The sequence below is a fragment of the Salvelinus sp. IW2-2015 genome, linkage group LG3 (genome assembly GCF_002910315.2).
Source record: "Salvelinus sp. IW2-2015 linkage group LG3, ASM291031v2, whole genome shotgun sequence".
NCBI classification, from domain to species: Eukaryota; Metazoa; Chordata; class Actinopteri; order Salmoniformes; family Salmonidae; genus Salvelinus; species Salvelinus sp. IW2-2015.
Window position 1 is genome coordinate 12,830,134 of NC_036840.1, and position 22,752 is coordinate 12,852,885.

The following is a 22,752-nucleotide window of genomic DNA, read 5'->3' on the forward strand; positions in this document are numbered from 1 at the left end:
TCACAACTCTCCTTCCCTGGTAATAGAGAACAGTAAAACTCCAGCCAACATGTTTAAAAAGGTCAAAGGTGACGCCAAATCTCCCAGCATTCCCTTCAACCATTTCCTAAATGCCTCCACAAAGCAGTGGTGACCATTTTGTGAAGGGCCTCGTGGGTTTGCTATTTATTTTTCTATATGGCACCGACAGCAAGACCATGTTAAAGTTCTAAAGACACATCCATGAAAATAAATCATTTCTCAATTTAAAAACGTACAAGTCTTTTTTTGATGCATTATGATTAGCAACCAGGCACATCCTTTGTTTTTTTTCCCCCTTCCCTTGTTCTTTTTGAAGATGGATCCTGTAGAAATCCAACTGACGCAGAACTAATCCCATTTCTTTGAGTCGGTGAATTCTCCCTCCTCGGACATGCCGCCCTGCCCCGCCCCCTTTCAACCCTCGTGCCACCTGTTACTGTGGCGACAGTGAGGCAGGGGAGCAGAAGGGGGGGGCGTCTCTTCTCACACAGCCGAAGGCGCATTTAGTTTACGGGTTCACCCTGTCACTCCAATCCTTGCGATGCGTCTTGATTGGCTTTCCACAGTGCCAAATCCCGCCCACCTGTCCAGTAGGAGATCCCTTTAGATTCTCGTCTGCTGCGGTCTTCAGCCTTTTTGCCGTCACCTCTGAATGTTCGCCAAAATATTTAACCTGAGGAAGAAAAACAATGGAGATGTTACTGACACTTGCCAACCTAAATTCGATCAGATATTTTTTTGGAACCATCTAAAAGACATGAGGTGAGATGAGTCTGCAAATCCCAGTGGGGGGGGGCTGTTTGGGTTTCTGTGTTGATGCCTAACCTGGTGTTCTGGCAGAGCTCTTTGGGCGTGGCTATCGGAACAATCTGGTGAACTCCCGGATAGCCCAGCACACCTGCTTACACTCCTCCGCACTGGAGAGATGGAGAAAGAGGGGGTGGCAGGAAGAGAGGGGGAGAGCGAGAAAAGGGCAACGTTATTAATGTGGTGCATTTACATGGTAAAGGTTATTTCAAATGAAATAGGAAAATAAAGTAATTTATGCTCGCCATTTATTCAAGTTCACTTTAAATTAATCTGAACTGAAATGAACCCATGTCGAGCATGCGGTTTGTCTCACAAGACTCCTGTGAACTCAAGGTGCTCCCTGAGAAATACTATCTAGCGGTCATCTGTCTGAAGCTCCCATTCCCTCAGAGACTATGTGAGGGAGGGTGGAGCGCTGGAAAACTGGGGAAGGGATGCTTCTAGGCGAGCCTGAACATGTGGCAGGGAATCCATGAGGTTTCCCTACTCTGGTTTTCCAGCGTTCCACTGCTGCAGGAGCAGCTTGTTTGAGCATGCCCAGTGACACAAGCTCTTCCCATAAACAGCTAGGGAGTCGACAGGGAGTCGGCTACTACCCAGAGTTTCACCTGACATAACTCTTGAACCTATGAGGACAACACGTGGCTAGTTAGATCATTTCTGGGAGAAAAGAATGCACCAGATTACACTTGAGAAGCATGGAAGGGGCGTGGTTGTGATATGCTCACCTGGTGACCTGCTTGTGGAAGTCTGTGAGCTGTTTGTGTGTGACGGTCAACGCCCCGCCTGACGTCTCCTTAGGAAGCCCCTTCAGCGCGTTCTCCAGCCAGCGGCAGAACGTCTAGAAGACATATCCGCAACGTTAAACATCAAACACACATCAGGAGGTAATGCAATTGTAGTACTACAACACTTTCTCACAAAGGAAAGTGCTGTCATGCTTATGTCATTGGAAGTGTGTGTGAATATGAATTGTGGTCCCTGTTGAAAGATATTCTCTTAGCGCCATCTTGTGGTATGACAGTGAGCACCTGTCAAAGACAGTATGTGTACTTTCAACTGAATATGTATTGTACAAGTACTGTCAGGAGTGGTAGAGCTAAGAGCGTGTGTGACTCACCGGCCTGTCGAACACCATGATCTCCCAGAGCACCTCAGCCACATCGGGGAGTGTGTAAGGTGGCAGACAGAAGCAGCATGTGTGCATGAGCTGGGTGACCAACTGCTGCCCGTGCTGCCCCATGGCCTGGCCTATTAGCTGCTTTCGCAGCTCAAAGTCATCCTCGTGCTGCAACGGAGAAAACAAGAAAAAAAACACATGACAATCTGACTGACAGATTGTTGTTATTCAGAGGAGACTTTTGGTTGATCGTCAGACAGTGAATCCCCATGTTTAAGGGGGTCAGTTTGAGCAAGGCGAGGCACAGATTTGCTAATCTGATGACATAAGGAACAATTTGGGATACAAATGTATTTGTAGATCAGTGATTCTGCAACAGAGAAACAAACATTGACTGTTGAAATAGATTGACTTTGTTGGGGCTGACTCACGTCGTTGCTGACGCCCGTGTGGATGAGGTCTCTGACGAACTTCATGACGCTGCAGTTAGCGTCCCGGTGGTCCAGTGTGGTGGCCGCRATAGCACACTGGATGATGTGGACGATGATGCCACTGCTGAGCAGGGTGACGGGACTACGCTGGACAAACCTGCAGAGAGAAGACGCGAGAGAGAAGGGAAGAAAGAGGGAGAATCTTCTTTATAACCTGAATGCTGCTGTAAAACAACTATGCCTGTGTCAGGTCCCCAGCAATGGTTAGTTTTCATTCTTGCCACTCAGACAAGGCCCATTGAGTTGACATTTAAAAGTGAACTTATTATTTAGAGGGAACGGAGCAACGGTTTGAACTGTGTTCCAGTTGATCATACCTGGTGGCGAGTCTGAAGAGGTCATCTACTGTGTCTGGGTGGTTACGGAGACCGTTGGTCTGCTCCAACAGCTGGAAGGTGGGCATACACAGAGCCTACGGGGAGCGAGAAGGGACAAAGTCAGCTCAAAACCAATAGAACAACCAGAGTTCCACTGCCACTCCAGTGAACTATGAGTACCTATGAAAGTGGTGTCCTACCTGTAGCATGTCTAGTAGACCTTGTCTGCAGCCTTCCTCCATGCCGTACTCATCCACAAGGATGCTGCCCAGATAAAGGAAGCAGGAGTGGGGATACACCTGATACACACTGACCATCTGAAACACCACACATTGAACATCTTTACACCTGGTACACACTGACCATCTGGAACACCACACATTTAACATCTTTACACACTGACCATCTGGAACACCACACATTGAACATCTTTACACCTGGTACACAGACCATCTGGAACACCACACATTTAACATCTTTACACCTGGTACACACACGGACAAGGGCCTGACATTATCTTTTGGGACTGAATTTTTACCTGTCCGAAAGCTCAAGTCTGAAAATTGGTGACTGAAAATTGTGTTGTATGATGCAAGGAACCACTTTACCAATAACATTCATTATTATCACTGGTATTGACAATGGAATGGTGCTGGTCTCTGATCCCATGTATTATATATCCTGCCGTTGTGCCTTGAGCAATGTGGTGTGTTAGAGTAGGGCTGGAGCAAAATCCTGCACACCCAGTTGCTCTCCTGGACGAGGATTGGCCACCCTGCAACATTACAACTAGGGAAGCACGATATTAAAAATAAAATAAAAATCGGTGAACATATCGGAAGATATTAGCTAAAAATACTAACATTGGTATCAGCCCGATGTCTAGTTTAAAGCCGGTGTGCAAAACCGATGTCAAAGCTGACGTGCATACCTATATAATGTAGGTACATGACGTAATGACGCCACGTAAAATTTTGCGCTACACGTGCAACACTGCAATCCTAACCTAGCCCACAATGTCTGCTGTGTGGATCGAACAGTCAACAAGTCAAGCAATCATTTGAAAGAGTAAGAAAATTTCAGCGAGACAACTAAAATGCTAAATCAATTAACGGCAAGATAATAGAATTCATTGCCCTTGACAATCAACCGTTCTCTGTCGTGGGTGATGGCTTTCGTCGAGTACCGGTACACGTTGCCATACCGGAGTTACACAGTAATAGTGTCACTGCTATTAGCTTCACGACATACTATGGAACGCCATTTGGGTCTTTGCATGTCAAAAAAGATACACGTCAACGCTATTTGACACGTAAAATAATACTTCTTGACCCGTAAAATAAGCGTTAATTTGACACGTCAAATTAGTAATAAAGAATTATTTGTTCTACCGCAACTTCTGGGGTAGTTAGCTTTAGCTTGGTACCTAGCTAGCACCAAAACAACCAGCCTGAAAACAATGACCAGTAGAAACTGCAGTCATTTTCATTATTCTTAGTAATGATTTAGGAATCCTTGTAAGTATTAGCTAGGTTGCCACTTTTTCACCTATTGAAATTGAACTTCAGTTCATGAAAATAAATAGCTAGCCAGCTACTTAACCCTGTTGCCCAAAGCTAACGTTATAAGCAGCCAGCTAGCTTCATCTGGCTAGTGAGGCTCGACCGGACCGGGTTGTGAAGCTAGCCACAATAAGGATTAGGCACAAGGGTGGAATTTGCAGTTTGCCATATTTAGACTAGATAATGCTAAACAAGGTTGGAATGTGAAGCAATGAAATGGGGTATCAGTCTACTCAATACCCAAGATAGTTTCCCCCAACGTCCTCCTCAGAGTTATCAGACTCCAAAACATCCACACAGTATTATTTTTAATAGTGTTCAATACACATAGGTTGACAGTAAATGTGGCTCAATTCACAGTAGTTTCAGAGTCCCACAATAAGAGCTACGACGCTAATGTTCTCTCGGTGTCAATTAGTAGACTGATACCTATGGATTGTGGATCAATTACATGGGGTAAGGCTGTACAGTGAAATAAGTATGCCCCCAACGCAATTCTAAAGTCTAATACATCCAGTGTGATTTCAGATGTCAAATTAACAAATTGTATTTCGTTGATTTTATATAACATTCCAACCTCGTTTAGCATGATCTATTCAATAATGGCATAATTCTACTATTAATTTATCACTGTCAATGTCATACTTTTATTTTGAAAGCTAACTGCAAAGTCCACTATTGTGGCTAGCTTCACAAAGATGGGTCCGACCCCCATTAATCAAATAATAACGGTTTTATAAATTAGGGTTATTTTAGATGACACCTAGCTAGATAGTTAGCTAACTAACTATCGCTACTGAAACAGATGCTATGTTTTTGGGGAAGAACATTGTTTGCCTCCATCAGCTAGCTAGCACTGTAGGTAAGTTACGTATCGATGAATCGTTGTGACATAAAATACAAGTGGTAGAGTAATCAATGTGTAATAACTACGTTAAATTATGAACGTGTTAAATGTGATGCAGTCATATTCGGGTCCTGACTGGTCAAAATCATGTTATTTGACGTGTATCTTTTATGACACGCAAAGATAAAAAATGGCGTTCCATAGAAATCCTGGTTGAGAATGAAACGACTGAACGAAACAGCACAGCAAGTAAGTGAGAGAAATAGGTTTTGATTATGTTTTACTGGTAATGGGGACATATGTAAATGCCAACTAAATAACTTTTTTGGTCAGTGTGGTGTGTGAGTAACCTTTATTTAACCAGGCAAGGCAGTTAGAACAAATTCTTATTTACAATGACGGCCAAACCTGGACAATGCTGGGCCAATTATGTGCCGCCCTACGGGACTCCCAATTACAGCCGGATGTGATACAGCCTGGATTTGAACCAGTGACTGTAGTGTCGCCTCTTGCACTGAGATGCAGTGCCTTAGACCGCTGTGTCCAAGTGTGTGTGTGCAAACTATTTAACTGTACTAGAATGCATAAAAGGCCCCTAAAATGTAAAAATATCTATCTTTTGGGCAAGGAAAATATCGTAATCAGACAAAAATGCCATTTTGGTGTATCACTAATTACAACCAAATACTTATCTTTATAAAATAATTCACTCATTTAATGAACCAGGGATTAAAATGATTAAGGTGGGCAAGGTAGCCTACTAAAAAGTTTATTTGTAAGATTAAAATATTCAGTGTTCAGGGGAGATCTTTACAGCAAAGGAGTTACTTGTCAATTGAGCTATTCTAAGAATATTTGTTACCTTTGTCAGAATTACATGGCCAGTATTGAATAGAGGAGAATCCTAGCCAATTGAGCGCTGTAGAGATGGTTTTACAACCGGAGTATGAAGTATCGGTTCCATCAACTGCGCACCCATATCAAAATGTGTGCTGGCCATTTGCGGTAATACATGAGTGCCGGTGGAAAGTTATTTTAGTGCGTCAGACATGACATTTAATGCATACTAACAGTCAACTAGCGAGATTAAAATTCAAAGCAGTGTAGTTTGGCTGGTTATCTAGTTAGTCTTTTGCATATCATTATTTTATCTGCTGTGCAAATATACCTCAGTCTCGCTCTCCCTCCCTCCGGAAACTGGCACACAGCTGATGCACACCATGACTTTTCCAGGATTCTTATTGTTGACCAAAAATGTGGGAAATAGCTTACTAGCAATTATCATCAACAAATGTGCAAACGCAGATCCCTTTGACCTCAAAAACACATCTCGTGACTGCATGATTGAAAGACCACTTTGCCTGTGTGATAGAAAAATTACACATTTACCTGATTTGTTTGATATTAATAGTTAACGATGATATACTTAACTATAGTAAGACATTTGTTCTTTTAAATGTTGTGTTTCTGTAAAGGGATGCTTTCCACTAACTTCCTGCAGTTAATATGGGCGTATGGTCAGGGAAATGGGTTCTGCTAGAGGTTGCTTGAGCTGACAATGACTTGGTGATAAAAACCTAAAGCCGGCATTCCATAGACAAGATGTGGTGTGTGTAACCCAGATAGAGATAGCCTGGAAGAGTTTATATCAATCACTCATTGTCTTATCTTCCGGGCATCTGGGAAACTAAGCCGGGTTGGGGGTTAAAATAACACCCCCCGTGCAGATGACCACAGGATAAATCCAAAGTGGCTAATGGTGCCCCCAACCTTTTTTGGGGAGGGGTGGAACCAGCCATGACTAAGCATCTTTAGTGTCAGCTATATAAAAACTCTGCATTGTCTGTAAAGTTTAGGCTGCTCGGCCCAACAGTCAAGAGTAATTCAACTAAATTAAATAAAGATGATTGTTTGAAGAAATGACAAAGTCTCTCTCAGTATGAATTTCCACGACACCTGTCAGTGCAGGCCTACAATAATTATACTGTACTCCGATGCGCTCTGCAGAGATTGGGAGGGCAGTGAGCAAAACATCGCATCCGGAGGACACTGATCCAATTATGATCGAAGTAACCTAAATATATATCTTTCAAAAATGACTTGCCCGGGCAAGCAAACAAGCGTTAATGTTATGTTCTGCTGACCATCTGAAACACACACAGTTAAAGACCTATACTAGGGTCAACAAATTCCAGTAACTTTTCACAGATTCCCAGAAATCTAGATTCAAGAGGGAATAATCAGGAAGCAAGGGAATCTATCAACCCTGGAGTTTTGAAAAGTTAACGGAATTTTGCAACCCTATACTGTACATTCAGCCTCACTTTGCCCTCAGTAAACAGCAGCCCTAGGCTCAACAAGCACCCGGTGGCGATGGAGATTGTATACACAAATAACAGACACGCCAACAAAGAGTAACCCATCTGTATATGGGGCTTATTGTGACCCAAACACAGGAACACGCACCTGTGTGACGAGTGGCTGTAGTAGAGAGGCAGAGCCCTTGCCCACGCAGCGCACAGCGAACCGCAGGCAGCGACAGCAGCGTTCCACAATGCGGTTATCAGCCTGGTGTGTGTTTAGAGTCTGTGACAGGACCGGCCAGATCTACAGAGAACCAAGGAAACATCAAATATAGGTTTAGCATGAGAAACTGTGGGAATGACTGTACGCAATCATGGCCTCAAATTTAAATTACAATCTGAAAAGGAGAAAAGCACCAGGGTAGTTGAGCACCAGAATAGTCAAATTAAAACAACTCAGTCCAATTCATGTGTTGAACAACGCAAGTTGTATGCAATGGTAGCTTCGTCCAAATAAATTTTTTTTTTAAAGGCAATAAAAATGTAGAGGGTGAAAAAAAATGGAAAAACACTGCCAGTTGCTTTACCTCCTGGATGACTTTCTGACATGGGTGTGTCTGTCCATTCTCTACGATGGGGTTTGTGTGTCTGGGGGGGAAGAAAAAAAAACATTAAGCCAAACATTTCTGCTTAAAATATTAATCAGCCCAAATCATATCAATATAGCTACATTAGACAGTTTGTGATCTGTGCAACCAGGATATGTATATATAGCATAATGTGTTATAAATGAGTTGAGTGTACCGGAAGATGACTGCTAGTCTGTCCAGCCAGACAGTGGGGTCAGCGGCTTTCCCATTGCTGGGGTCCTGAGAGAGAAGCTGAAGATAGGAGACAAATAAGCAAACCTGTTGGTATCACAAATACCCAATCGACAAAACTATTACACTATTGTAGTGGGTTACACACTTCTGAGGTACCTCATACACACAGCCTACAACCAAAAGTGCACACAAACAAAATGGCAGAATAACACACCTTTTTGAGGGCCATGACCTGCACAGCACACAGGTCACTCAAACACTCAGCAATCTTCTCCAGGGGCAGACGAGCCAGGACCAGGGCTGTACCTGCATTGCAACACAACCAGCGTTACCATGGTGACAGAACAACACCACTCTGTTTAACACAAATCAAACTCATTAGGCAATCAAATAAAAACTGGACCCACAGTCCAGAGAGAACAAGTTGCTGAAAGAAATGGACGAGCAAGTGAGACAGAAATTAATAAAACAAGAGATAGAAAGTGAGAGATATAGGAATAGAATAGAGAATGAGTGGAGCAGAGAAAGACCGACAGACCAAAGTAGTGGAAAGGGTGGCATAGTATAAATGCATGGACTATATTCATTTTGGAGAATCTCTTATACAATGGGTTAAAGTTATGTATAATAGTAAATAATGGCCACTTCTCAGAAAGTATTAAAATTGTCAAAAGGAGTTAAAACACTGTTGTCCACTATTGCCTTATCTATTTATGGCCATTGAAATGTTAGCTATTAAAATCAGATCCAGTCGCAGCCAGCCGCGACCGGGAGGTCCGTGGGGCGACGCACAATTGGCATAGCGTCGTCCGGGTTAGAGAGGGTATGGCCGGTAGGGATATCCTTGTCTCATCACGCTCCAGCGACTCCTGTGGCGGGCCGGGCGCAGTGCGCGCTAACCAAGGGGGCCAGGTACACGGTGTTTCCTCCGACACATTGGTGCGGCTGGCTTCCGTGTTAAGAAGCAGTGCGGCTTGGTTGGGTTGTGCTTCGGAGGACGCATGGCTTTCGACCTTCGTCTCTCCCGAGCCCGTACGGGAGTTGTAGCGATGAGACAAGATAGTAATTACTAGCGATTGGATACCACGAAAATTGGGGAGAAAATGGGATAAAATTTATAAAAATAAAAAAATAAATCAGATCCAACAATAATATCAAGGGGCTAGAAATCCAGGGCTTAAAAACAAAAGGTGTCATTGTACACTGACGATGCATGTTGTTATCTTTTAAATCTGCAATTTGGATCCCTGCACAGCCTTGGAAGATATACATTTCTCAAACCTCTGGATAACAGAATTATGATAAATTCACCATATTTCGCATTTAAAAAAAACACAACTTCTACATTACTGTGTAGTTTACCAATAAAACGGTCTGACAGTGAAGTGGAAATACTCATAGCCCAAAAGAAAAAAAAATCTCACTACAATACTAGTAATAGAAAGTTAGCCAAATTAGATAAGATCTTGCTACCATGGAAAATGACAACCTGTCTATTTGTGGAAAGAAAAATGGGGGGGGGGGGGGAATTTGCCCAGATTAATTATTTTGTCATATACCAGTTTACTTATGGCCCTGCCTACACTCAACTTTTTAACAATGTTTTATTCTACTTTATATAATGAATATGAATTGAGGGCAGAAATGACTAAATATTAAAGCATTAGACCTCTCACTAAATGCTTCAATCATACAAAAACTATACTTATATCCAAACAGGTTCTCTAGCAGATTAGTAAGAATGGCTCACCTAGTATTCAAGAATGGCCTTTCTCTTCATTCAGATTACAACCTCTCACTTTTGGTTATTTTTAAACACAAGACATAGAAAACTGTTGGCAATTTCTGTTTAATCCACCAGAAGAGACAGAACAAATATTATCGTTAAACTCCAATACACTAATTGATTAAAAAAGTGTTTTTGGAGAAGAAGAAAAAAAATCAACTGTATAATCTTTGTAAATGATATAAATATGACTGGTGGAGTTGTCACACTGGCAAGTAACAAAAACATATGGAAATGTCTGCTCTAACCAAAATCACAATCAACGGATTGCAGCATTACTGCACAAACGGAGGAGTCAAGTGGAAGGGGGAGAAGGTAAGGAACTTGTCTGTTGTCCCTACATGAAAACCAAAATAATTTACAGCTGCGCCATACAGGTTGACAAAATAGTCAGGAGATTTGCGATGCACCGATTCCCTGGCACATGGGTTTATGAACTGATAGACAAAACATCAGATTAAAAACTTAGAATTTAAATTATACAAAATTCTTGCGATAGATAGATATACATACACACAGTACCAGTCAAGTTTACACCTACTCATTCCAGGGTTATTTTTACTATTTTCTACACAGTGTAGAATAACAGTGAAGACATCAAAACTATGAAATGACATATGTTGTAACCAAGAAAGTGTTAAACCAAAATATATTTTATATTTGAGAATCTTCAAAGTAGCCAACCTTTGCCTTGATGACAGCTTTGCACACTTGAAATTCTCTCAACCAGCTTCATGAGTCATCCGGAATGCATTTCAATTAACAGGTGTGCCTTAAAAGTGAATGTGGAATTTCTTTCCTTCTTAATGCGTTTGAGCCAATCAGTTGTGTTGTGACAAGGTTGGGGTGGTATACAGAAGATAGCCCTATTTGGTAAAAGACCAAGTCCATATTATGGCAAGAACAGCTCAAATTAGCAAAGAGAAACAGTCCATCATTACTTTAAGACATGAAGGTCAGTCAATCCAGAACATTATGAACTTTTAAATGTTTCTTCAAGTGCAGTCGCAAAAACCATCAAGCACTATGATGAAACTTGCTCTCGTGAGGACCACCACAGGAAAGGAAGACCCAGAGTTACCTCTACTGTAGAGGTTAAGTTCATTAGAGTTACCAGCATCAGAAATTGCAGCCTATATAAATGCTTCAGAGTTCAGAAAATAAAAAAGGTTCAGAGAAGACTGCATGAATCAGGCCTTCACGGTCAAAAATTGCTGCAAAGAAACCACTACCAAAGGACACCAAAAATAATAAGAGACTTGCTTGGGCCAAAATACACAAGCAACAGACAATAGACCGGTGGAAAACTGTCCTTTGGTCTGATGAGACCAGATGATCTCTGCATGTGTAGTTCCCACCGTAAAGCATGGAGGAGGTGTGATGGTGCTTTGCTGGTGACACTGTCAGTGATTTATTAAGAATTGAAGGCACACAACCAGCATGGCTACCAAAGTATTTTGCAGCGATAAGCCATCCCATCTGGTTTGCACTTAGTGGGACTATCAATCGTCTTTCCACAGGACAATGACCCAATACACACAGCCTGGATGTAAGGGTTATTTGACCAAGAAGGAGAGTGATGGAGTGCTGCATCAGATGACCTGGCCTCCACAATAACCCAACCTCAACCCAATTGAGATGGTTTGGGATGAGTTGGACTGCAGAGTGAAAGAAAAGCAGCCAACAAGTGCTCAGCATGTGGGAACTCCTTCAAGACTGTTGGAAATGCCTTCCAGGTGAAGCTGGTTGAGAGAATGCCAAGAGTGTGCAAAACTGCCCAGGCAAAGGGTGGCTACTTTGAAGAAACTCAAATATAAAATATATTTTTATGTGTTTAACACTTTTGGTTACTACAGGATTCCATGTGTTATTTCATAGTTTTGATATTTTCACTATCATTCTACAACGTAGAAAAAATTACAAATAAAGAAAAATGCGTGAATAAATAGTTGTCCAAACTTTGACTGGTACTCGGCGTGTAAAAACAAAAAAAAACACGATACAACCATTCCAGCTCTGCAGACTTTACTGTGAAGAAACAGAATCATTAGATCACTTGTTTTGGTACTGTACATATGTACTGTAGCTTGTTTTTAGTCACAGGGTCAGGAATGGCTGAAAGATTCCAACATTTACCTGGAGCTAACTCAACAAATTTTATAAGTCATAGTCAAATCGATCAATAATACTGTTAGCAAAGGTGTTTAACTTTAATTTACAATCTGTAGAAACTATGAAACTATACATGGCAGCTAGAAATCAAAACTGGATGGTCTTCAGAGATAGATGGGAGGGGTTGAGAGTAGTTGAAGGATGGGACAAGTCATGTAAAGTATTTTGTGTCCGTAAAATGTATATAGTATTTATGAGCTGGAAGTAGAAGCATAAGTATTTTTGTCCATTAGTCTACTCCAATTAGGGGAGAGGTGGTAGGGTTATGGGGAAAATAATATACATCTACAAAATAAAAAAAGTGGGATTGAAAATGCAGACAACTACACTGATAGAAGCCACAATCTGCAATATTAAAACTGATCTACCCCATAAAAATAGTGTAAAAAATAAGGGTGGCATAACGTTACCTTTGAGGAGGCCTACGGCGGCTTCGGTGGTCAGGGCAAAGGAGTCGAGGGCACGGGCGATGTCCAGCAGGCCCTGGAAGTGCTGGGCCATGTGGTCCCGGCACACAGAGCAGATGTTATGGATCGCCTTGGCCGCCACGGAAGCCAGGGTCTTCTCCCTCAGGCCCTTCATCAGGTAGTTCAGCACAGGGTCTGTGACAGAGCGGGGCTAAGGTCATACACACATCCAGAGTATACAACCAAGAGAGGCACAGGCAGCGGTGTAACAAAACAGAGTGACACAGGCATTTGACACAGGAAGGAACAAGGAATGGAGAACAAAGAAAAATGACGTGCTCAAAACTAGCGTTATACACACTAACACACAGATGAAGATGAACCTCCAAATTGATTAACTCAATCACTCAGGTCCCGAGCTAAGCAATTGACCGTAACGTGACCACTGAACCTACCTAGGAACCGCGGGTTGCGGTCAACGACCTCGCTCATCTCCCCTACCAGCTCAATGCTGGTGAAGCGCACGGCGATATGGACAGTCTCTGGCAGCAGCACCACCTGCTCTAACACCTCTGTCAGGGTGGGGTTGTTCTCACTGACAGGGAGAAAGCATTAACACGTTACACACAGGATTTATACATTACGCACAAATTAAAGATTGAAACGTTACACAAACACCCTGGGGGGGATATACAACTCTACAGTAGTTGTACACATTCTACACAGTGGGGAAGGGATTTAGTCATTCATTCTATTAATGAGTAATAATGTGCAGAGGACACTCACGGGTCTACACTCTTGGCGATGGCGGCCATGATGAAGAGAACAGCCTCGGTCACCTCCCAGGGAGGGTTCCCCTCTTTTAGAGTGGAGTACAACTGAGAGAGGGAGAAAGAGAAAAACAGGAGAAGGCCATCTGTATATTTTGTCATCTTAATGACATCATTTGAACTTGCAATTTACGAAGGTAGCTACCTGGGAGAAACATTCCATGGAGCCCACAAGGAAAATGACATCCTTCACAAGATCAGACACCCTCATCCTGAACTCCCCAAAGTCATCTGTATCTTCTGGGATGCCCTCCTGTGGATCAACACAAAAGTGGACACCGTGAGTGAATGATACTATACTACCAAAGCTAAATGATGTACTGAACTACTTCGTAATACGTGCACATGGTTAAGGGATTCTACAATCAGATACGACATAAGCAGAGTATTGGGGAGTATGCTTGGCATCACTGGAATTGGTTAAGGACTCCTTGTCATGTGTTGGGTGGTCCTTACGTGGTCGGAGTCTAGTTGGCAATGGCGGGCCAGGCCGTGCAGCAGTCTCTGGATATAGGGTCTGAAGATGCCGTGGAGGGCAGGGTCGTTGGTCTTATACAGGTTCTCTCCCAGACGATACCAGAAGTTAAAGGAGATCTCCACGACCTGAGATTCACCAGAAGAGAACACACACACTTGAAATCCACCCAAAACAACAGTGTGTGTGTGTGCATATCTTGTGTTGTGTACCTCATATTGGGGGTGTCCTGCACAGATGAGCAGTAGCTCAAGCGTTCGGAGGTCTCCCATGCCCTGGCCTGGACTCTTGACTGTGGTCTCCAGAAACGTCTCACACAACTCAGTGAAGATCCTACAGTAATTCAACACTCTGACAGAACAAAGGAGAAGGAGAGAGAGTTAAGGAAGGAGAGAGCTGTGGATAAAAGTTATCGTTCTTTTCTTCCACCCAGAGGACAGTGGAGAAGAGTCAGACGAGTTCAACATCAAGAGCAACGGAAAGGAAGGATAGGTTTGGGGCAGGAAGGAGTGTGGTGATTGGATAGGTGATCTTGGTGTATGTATGCAAAGGGGAGTAGTGTGTTCATACTTGTCGAGGTCCTCCCGTGCCACGGCCATATGGTAGGCCGTCTCCAGCGTGAGGACGCCCTGGAAAAGCTGCAGGGCCAGGGGCATGTGTGTGTCCACGTTCTCGATGGCGTACAGCGCTGAACACACGCAGTCGGACGCAGCCTCGTGCAGGTTAGTGGACGTCTCGTCTCTTTGCTGCCAAACAGACAAAAAATAACAGTATGTCAAAGAGAGATGTTCCGTGGCTGAAACCCATGCATTATGCACACAAGCGATTAGCATTCTAAACCGGCATAAATTATTGCCCTGCCCCCCCATGGTTGTTGCACAAATAAGGGTTTGGAACGAATGCTGCTCTAATATTTCGAGAGACTTTGGGAGTGTTTGTCACTAGCACAGTTTATTTGTGCTTCCAAAATGCGATGAGAGAGAGAGAAAGAGAGACAAACAAAGAGCGAGAGAGACAAAGAGAGCGAGAGAAAGAGACATACCAGCACTTGGAAAAGGACCATGAGGAGCTGGTTGTTGGCCATAAAGTTGCTGTCCAGGACTCCCAGGTTGAACCAGCTTCCCAGACAGCGGAACACCTTGATCAGCATCTTCTCATTGCTGCCAGACTTCTCCACACATGTCATCTGGAGACAACACACATGCGCTAACACTGATCCTTATCAAAACCACAACGCTGTGTCTGAAGCCAAACGCATGAGGAAGTTCACCCAACAAAACAGGAGTCACGACAGGTGTTATTGACTCAAGGCAAATTGTTGATTGTATGTTGAGGTAACCCCCAACACAAACAGTATAGTCCTGTCTCTTTTCTGTTGGTTTTGGGAGGACAACTCCTACATTCTTACGCTTAATCCTCAAAAACATCTACAGTCAAACTTAAACATTCTGCAGAGAAAAATATACTACAAAGTGAGTGGTTCAGTTTGTCCCTCTAAGGTAATGGTAGTTGCTGAATAGCTTTGTGATAATGATGGCTGTACATCACAGGGTTTTATAATGCGAGGATGAACCCATGGGAGGTCTGCTTAACCAGTAAGGGGGAGTGGTGACATGTGCTCTAGCTGACCAGCTGAAATCAGGTGGGTAAAATAGGCTAGTATGTGAGTGTTGGCGAGAGAAAGATGAATGGATAGTGTGCGTGTCGGCCAGAGGGAGAACTCTCACCAGTAGGGTGACCACAGTACTGGAGTAATAGGCCAGGTCCTCAATGATCTCTGTCCTGCGATTGGCTCCGATGCGTAGGGAGCGGCTGTGGACCTCCTCGGGGAGCACTGTAAGGATCTCTATCAGAAACGTCATGGAGCTGACATCATTGCTATACCTGAGAGAGAGAGAGAGAGAGGCAAGGAGAGTGGAGGAGAGACGGCAGCAGTCAGTAATGACAAAATTAACACGAAGGAGATGTATTTGAAGCTTAATTAATGTCACCTCAAAAATACCAACTGACCAACTATTTACAATGGCTTTCGACTTTATAGAACCACCTACAACAGTCTAATATCCTGTCACTCTTGCATTCTGTTGCCCACAGGTGTGATCTGAGATGAGTGGTTGAGCGGCAATGGGAGGGGTATTACTTTTCAATGAGGGTGTGGACACAGCCCTTCCAGGAGGCCATCTGTAGGGCGAGGTCTGCAATGGCCAGAGCAAGCTGAGAGAGGAAGGAGAGAAATTAGACAAGAAACCAGGAAGAGCTGGTAAGGATTAGAGTATCTTAATGCCACGTAATACTGTACTTGTTCAATTGTACCACAGCTACACCCCTGTAGTGGTACATTCGGGTAAATGCTAGAGTTCTATTGCTACTGTGCCATGTGCATTGCTAAGCCTTTGGGTCATTTCGACGGTCAGTGGGACATTCCTTGAGAGCATTCTAGGAGCATAAAGGCTAAGACAGAAATCCAAGTCATCCGAGAGTTTTAGTTGTCACTGACAGAGGGTGATACCGGATGGACAATAATTGGATGGAAGGAGCGTTACCCTAGATTACATCAATGTGCGAGGAGGCCATTACCTGAGTGACGATGATGGGGGAGAGGTCTTTGAGGCTCTGTATGTGTGAGAGCAGGGAGTCTCGGAGGGCGATGTGGGTCTCTGGGGGGAGCTCAAAGAACGACGTCTGGATCTTCATCTTCATGGTCTGGGCGGCAAAGTAACAAGACTCCACGTCCTGTTTCAGCTGGAGGAGCTGGTCTGCCATCTCCCACGCGTACATCTGCGGGGAGGGGATACGTGGAGAACAGTTAGCGCCACCTTTAACTTTATACAGACAGGAAGATTACGGAAACAAGGAAGTCAAAAACAGGGATACTGGTGCGGAAACGCCCTGAATGAGAGATGTGCCCCCCTAAATGCAGCAAAAGTAAAATTCTAAAAGCATGCCAATTTAACCATTTTCTTATTTGTTAAAATGAATGTAACTGCTACAGTGGTAAATATGAAAATCAAAGCCCATTCCAAATGAAGCAAATAAACCCACCTCCGTGTCATGGTTTAAACCATTTTTCCCATGTGGCTGCACTTGTCATCCCGGGACAGTGCCGTATTTCAGGCCCTTTTCAAGTGTCACGACATTTCTTTCTACAAAAAAGGACCTTTTGTCAGCGAGACGCAGCAATTAATTCAGGCTACAAGAATGTAGACCTAACGACAATCACCGAATGTCATTACACTGTTTGGTGTTTAACAAATGTCTCTTTCCATATATATCAAATGGGTGCACAGTGCACGGTTTTAGATTTACTTTGGAGTGGACAAACATGCACAGATAGCCTACTTTTTCATGTGATTTGTTTGACAATCAGATTAAATCATGACTGGTTGTATTCATGCCACATTAAAGGGTAATACATTTTTGGCATTAAAATGGCATTTAACTATTAGGCCCCTAAAATAGTCAGACATGTTAAGCCGATTGTCAAAAAAATTCGCTACAAAAAGTTGTCTGCCTGTCCATGTTCGTTCACTCCATTAGCCTAGGCTATAACTCCTTAAACAGACTGGATCCACACTGAAAATACACAAACATTAGTTTGATAAAGACCTACTTATCCATTTAGAAAATTCCAAAGAAAAGGAAGAATAAACTAAATCAAACATCCGTATATCAAAAGGACAGATTTTGGTCTGTAACCCTGAAAAAAATATATTTCAAGGAGGCAAATAGAGCCCAGTTTCAAATGATCACTGAGGATAACTGTTGCAGACTTGAGATGCGCATCACTTTGCACTGGCAACTTCTTATTTTATTCTGTTATATTACATAATGGGGGTATTTTTACTATAAAAATATGGGGCCTTGACTGTGATAAGGGCTCGGGGAAAAAAGCGTCTTGTCTGCTAAATTAACAAAGCAAGGCTATGCAATTGCACAGCCATAGGCTTCTACAAGTAAGCGCCACTGCCCTTTTGAAGATTGTGTTCCACAATATAATCAGTTGATATTAAGGTTTCAATAACTTCACTTGCTTTTAAAATTTGGATTTGTTATCTGTAATGGTTATGATAAATTAGGCATTGTTGGCATAATCCTACAGAAAAATCTAAACTTTAAAGATTTTTTCCCCATTTGAGAACTCAGGAAAAAAATAAGGTGAGAACTCAAACAGTAAAAATTAAAATTAAAAAAAACATCCCAGTAAATGGATTACTATGCTAACATTCTCAGGTCTGGGTTCAAATCTACTCAAATGATTTCAAAAACACACTAATGGGAGTAGGTCCATTTTTATTTATTTAAATGCAGTAGGTCAAATCTGATATCCTTCCTATGCAACACCATCAGGTGTCTGTAGCTAGCTGCCTTCATAGAGGGCTTGTTGCCTTAACCAACAGTTGGTCAGCTGTTAGATGTTCTGGAGTTTGGTATAAGGACTGTAAAGTAAAACCTGGTAAAAATGTGTATGAGAATTTATATTGCAAAGTGAAACAGCCAAGCCCCTTCCCCATGTGTCCATCAGTGTCCAGTATGTCCTGGCAGCCTGGGTGAAAAAGCTGCTGACAGCACAGAGCACACACAGAGTGCTCATCACTCAGATGGCTCCTACTCTCCCAAATTAGACTGTTCAGATCCCCAAGTGCCAGCAAACTCAGGAAGTTGCTTGTGTCACAGTCTAAAGTGTTTTAAAACGTGTTATGTGACATTTCATTTTTTCTTAGGGAATCAAAACATGGCTTTGTGAGGCCTTTCTGTGGGAACGGCATGATAGTGGGGAGAAATAGCTGTTTTGAATCCAGTTACCCTGAGGCTGTGTCTCTCAATGCAACCTACAGGAAGGTCATCTATTATAGAAGTTACCACAATAATAAGTTAAAGTTGGTAGGAATACGTAGCGGCAACATGTAGGTGGGCCGTATTTCAAATCATTGATTGTCCGATGACAGACAATGATTACATTTCCTGCAGTAGTTAAGGCAGTAACCAATGAATATGCGGAAACCAGACCGACGCAGCACCAATGGAGGAAAAAAACAAAACAAATGCGGAAATAAGACGGCTAACGTTAACCAACAGCAAACAACTTTAAGTGGCACACCATTTACCCAACATAATCAACACAAATGGAAGTTGTTAGTGTAGCTAGCCAAGTTAACGTTTGCTGACTAACTCAAAGCAAAAGCCTCCCTGGCAATATCGTTAGCCCGCTAGCTAACATTATCTAGCGAGGCAATACGCCCCATCTACTAAGCAATTTAGCCATATGTGGCTAAAACGGCAAGTTTGCTAACAAGTAATGGACGCTAGCATGGTGGCCACCCTCGCCTCGCGCTCTTCCTGTGCTATGACTGGCTAACGTAACTGTCATTAGCGCGAGCTACTAATTATGTCAAGATAACCCTAGCCAACTACAGAAGCTAACTAAACAACTAGCTAGCAATACCTAGCAATAACTGGATGTTAACTAGTTACTGTATCTGCTGTGTGGCTAACTAGCTAGCATTTTCAAACACCATGGATTGTTTAAGGACTAACGTTACACGCGAAAGAAAGCTATCTTATGTTTGCCTTCATTATCTTCGTTGCATAGGAATTCCCATAGATCTATCCCCGTTTCCATTTGACAGTTACTAGCAGGCTAGTAGTAGAAAAAGCAACTGTGCGGCTAATGCTAAGTAGTTAGTTAGCCATCTACCAAACTAGCTTAACTAAGCTAACTAGATAATGCTATGCAGTTTGTTGCTAGCTAGCGTGTGAATATATGCTCATTCATTCGTTGTTGGGTTAGCATATACAAATACATGTTTTTATATCACTATGGTATTTCGCATTCTGATGCAATGTTTTGTTTTCGGCCTCACACGACCTGCCTAGCCATGTCTTGTTCTAGGCCCATTCCAAGTCCCCCCCATCTCTCGAGTTTACTTACCGATCTCTGTAGTTCCCCCAGCCACACCGACGCTCGCTCTTTACCGGCGGGGTCCGGATCATGATAAAGAGCCTGCACAGCTTGATACACAAGTGCGACTGTCGGTTTCTCCATAGCGCTGTGCTACGTTCCGGGTTACAGTTTAGGGTAAATGTGAAGGCGCTACAAGTTCCACAGTTTATGTTTAGACGGGGAAATATTTATTCGTTCCTTGTGCTCGCTGTTCCGACCGCCATCTCAATCGAACACAGGTTCCCCGTGTGTGTCGCCGATAAACGCCCCCGTCTAGAAATACAGATACAGGAACTAAAAGCTGTACTTCACATATTCGAGAGACACAATGGGCGGGTCTCTTTTACTGTTATTGTAAAAACAAGAAACACCATATCAATTGAATTGAATTAATGGTTACAATGTATAACTATGTTGCTAGGCGGTATGTAATATTTTTTTGTAAGAGAACACCAATATACACTGAAAGACCGTTAGATGTCAGCAAAGCGCATGATTTACAACAGTTGTTCTCAAACTGGGGTACTAGTACCAAAGATGCCTATTAATCTGTGCTAGAAGTACCCCTGAGGGTACCTACCTGGCCTATCCACAGGGGGTATTTGGGAATATGCATAATAACATTTGCTTAACTATCAGATGGACATGAGGGGGTACTTCAGTTCAGACTGAGCGAAATGTGATTATAGTAACCAAAAAAGGTTCAAAACCACTTACAACAATCAAACCAGATAGTGTGTCATTACAGGTTTGCGTCCTCAAAGCAGTTGTCATTAGTTTCCCTGCAGGAGAGTAACCTGATGCAAAGGAGACATTGGACCCCAAATTTTTCCTGGTCAAGTCACATGGTTAGAAAAACTCCTGGCACTATTGGCATGTTTCATGGGTGTAATAAGTAAGTAAGTACAAGTACTACATGGCCAAAAGTATGTGGCTGCATGTCGAACATCTCATTCCAAAATCATGGGCATTAATATGGAGATGGTCCTCAGCCTCAACTCTTCTGGGAAGGCTTTCCACTAGATGTTGGAAAATTGCTGCGGGGACTTGCTTCCATTCAGCCACAAGAGCATTAGTGAGGTCGGGCACGGATGTTGGGTGATTAGGCCTGGCTCGCACTCAGCGTTCCAATTCATCCTGAAGGTGTTCGATGAGGTTGAGGTCAGGGCTCTGTGCAGGCCAGTTAAGTTCTCGACAAACCATTTCTGTATGGACCTCGCTTTGTGCACAAGGTAATTGTCATGCTGAAACAGGAAATGGCTTTCCCCAAACTGTTGTCACAAAGTTGGAAGTACAGAATTATCTAAAATGTCATAGAATGCTATAGTGTTAAGATTTCCCTTCACTGGAACTAAGGGGCCTGGTGTGAACCATGAAAAACAGCCCCAGACCATTATTCCTCCTGCACCAAACTTTACAGTTGGCATTCGGGCAGGTAGTGTTCTCCTGGCATCAGCCAAACCCAGATCGTCCGTCTGACCGCCAGATGGTGAAGCGTGATTCATCACTCCAGAGAATGCGTTTCAACTGCTCCAGATGCTTGGCATTACGCATGGTGATCTACCACTTTGCGGCTGAGCCGTTGTTGCTCCTAGACGTTTCCACTTCACAATAACAAGCACTTACAGTTGACCGGGGCAGCTCTAGCAGGGCAGAAATTTGACGAACTGTCTTGTTGAAAAGGTGGCGTCCTATGACGGTGCCACGTTGAAAGTCAATGAGCTCGTCAGTAAGGCCATTCTACTGACAATGTTTGTCTATGGAGATTGCAAAGCTGTGTGCTCGATTTTATACACCTGTCAGCAACGGGTCGGCTGAAATAGCTGAATCCTCTAATTTGAAGGGGTGTCCACATACTTTTGTATATATAGAGTATCTCAAGTTTGATAATTGTTGCTTGCTTTATAAGGAGTGTTGTTTTACATTTACTATGGATGTTTAGAAGCCTGTGTGTGAAAGATTTGATTAAACATCACTATATTTTAAGAGCAACTCTTAGGTGCACTTGACTTAGCTTGCCTGGCGCATCAAGAGGGTGTGGTTTACCCCTTTAGGATCATTATGATGTTACTCCATCCTCACAAGATTACATTTATTTCATAAATCCCTTTTTAAATCAGCAGTTGTCAAAAAAGGGCTTTACAGATATCCAGGCTAAAACCCAAAAGAGCAAGCAATGCCGAGGAAGAAGCACAGTGGCTCGGAAAAACTCCCTAGAAAGCAGGAACCTATAAAGAAACCTAGAGAGGAACCAGACTCCGAGGGGGGGCCAGTCCTCTTCTGGCTGTAGATCCCACTGGTGTCACCAACCCCCACAACTGCTAATCTAAGGGTTTTCAAATGGATGCTTTTCTATTGGCCATGATCTCACAAGAGCAGAGTGGACCGAAGTACAAGGTTCGTTCTATTCAGTTTATTTTGTGGATCACTATTTAGAGAATACTTTTGTCACAAAACACAAAACGCAAAATGCAAAAGTCAAGAGTGTCATTTTAAGCAATTTTACAGCTGTTCCAATTCCTTTTAGGCTGCTATTACATTCTTATCTTGGCAAAATGGAAAGGAAAAGTAAAAGGGAAGAAAATACATGCAAAATACTCAGTTATAGAGAGCCATTGGTGTTAGCATCCTCTGTTTGAAGGCAGCAGCAGACCACCGTCAAACCCAGGTCGTATCATACCCATACGTCTAACCCATACAGCTTGGTTATGATACAACCCTGAGTCTGGGGATGATATTTATCTTGCACCCGTTCTTTCACTCGCTCTCCATCTTTTCTTCACCATGTATCTTGAAGGACTGCAGTGGTCCTTCATCTTCACCTAGTTTGAGGAAAAAATCTTCAA

General features: G+C 42.9%; 1 protein-coding gene across 1 annotated transcript; it reads right to left on the reverse strand.

The window, feature by feature from the left end:
* Window positions 1-322: 322 nt before the first annotated feature.
* Window positions 323-20,155, reverse strand: LOC111950917 (transportin-3). The gene is made up of 23 exons (XM_023968856.2): window positions 19,895-20,155; window positions 16,543-16,743; window positions 16,106-16,179; window positions 15,693-15,849; window positions 15,008-15,151; window positions 14,536-14,711; window positions 14,178-14,316; window positions 13,947-14,093; window positions 13,636-13,743; window positions 13,447-13,538; window positions 13,116-13,255; window positions 12,664-12,855; window positions 8,510-8,601; window positions 8,276-8,352; window positions 8,059-8,119; window positions 7,635-7,775; window positions 2,960-3,076; window positions 2,760-2,854; window positions 2,383-2,539; window positions 1,952-2,119; window positions 1,560-1,672; window positions 847-938; window positions 323-694 (listed from the first exon to the last, which is right to left on the reverse strand). The coding sequence occupies exons 1-22, from the start codon at window positions 20,006-20,008 to the stop codon at window positions 878-880; spliced, it is 2,766 nt and encodes a 921-aa protein (XP_023824624.1). The 5' UTR covers window positions 20,009-20,155; the 3' UTR covers window positions 323-694; window positions 847-877.
* Window positions 20,156-22,752: the final 2,597 nt, after the last annotated feature.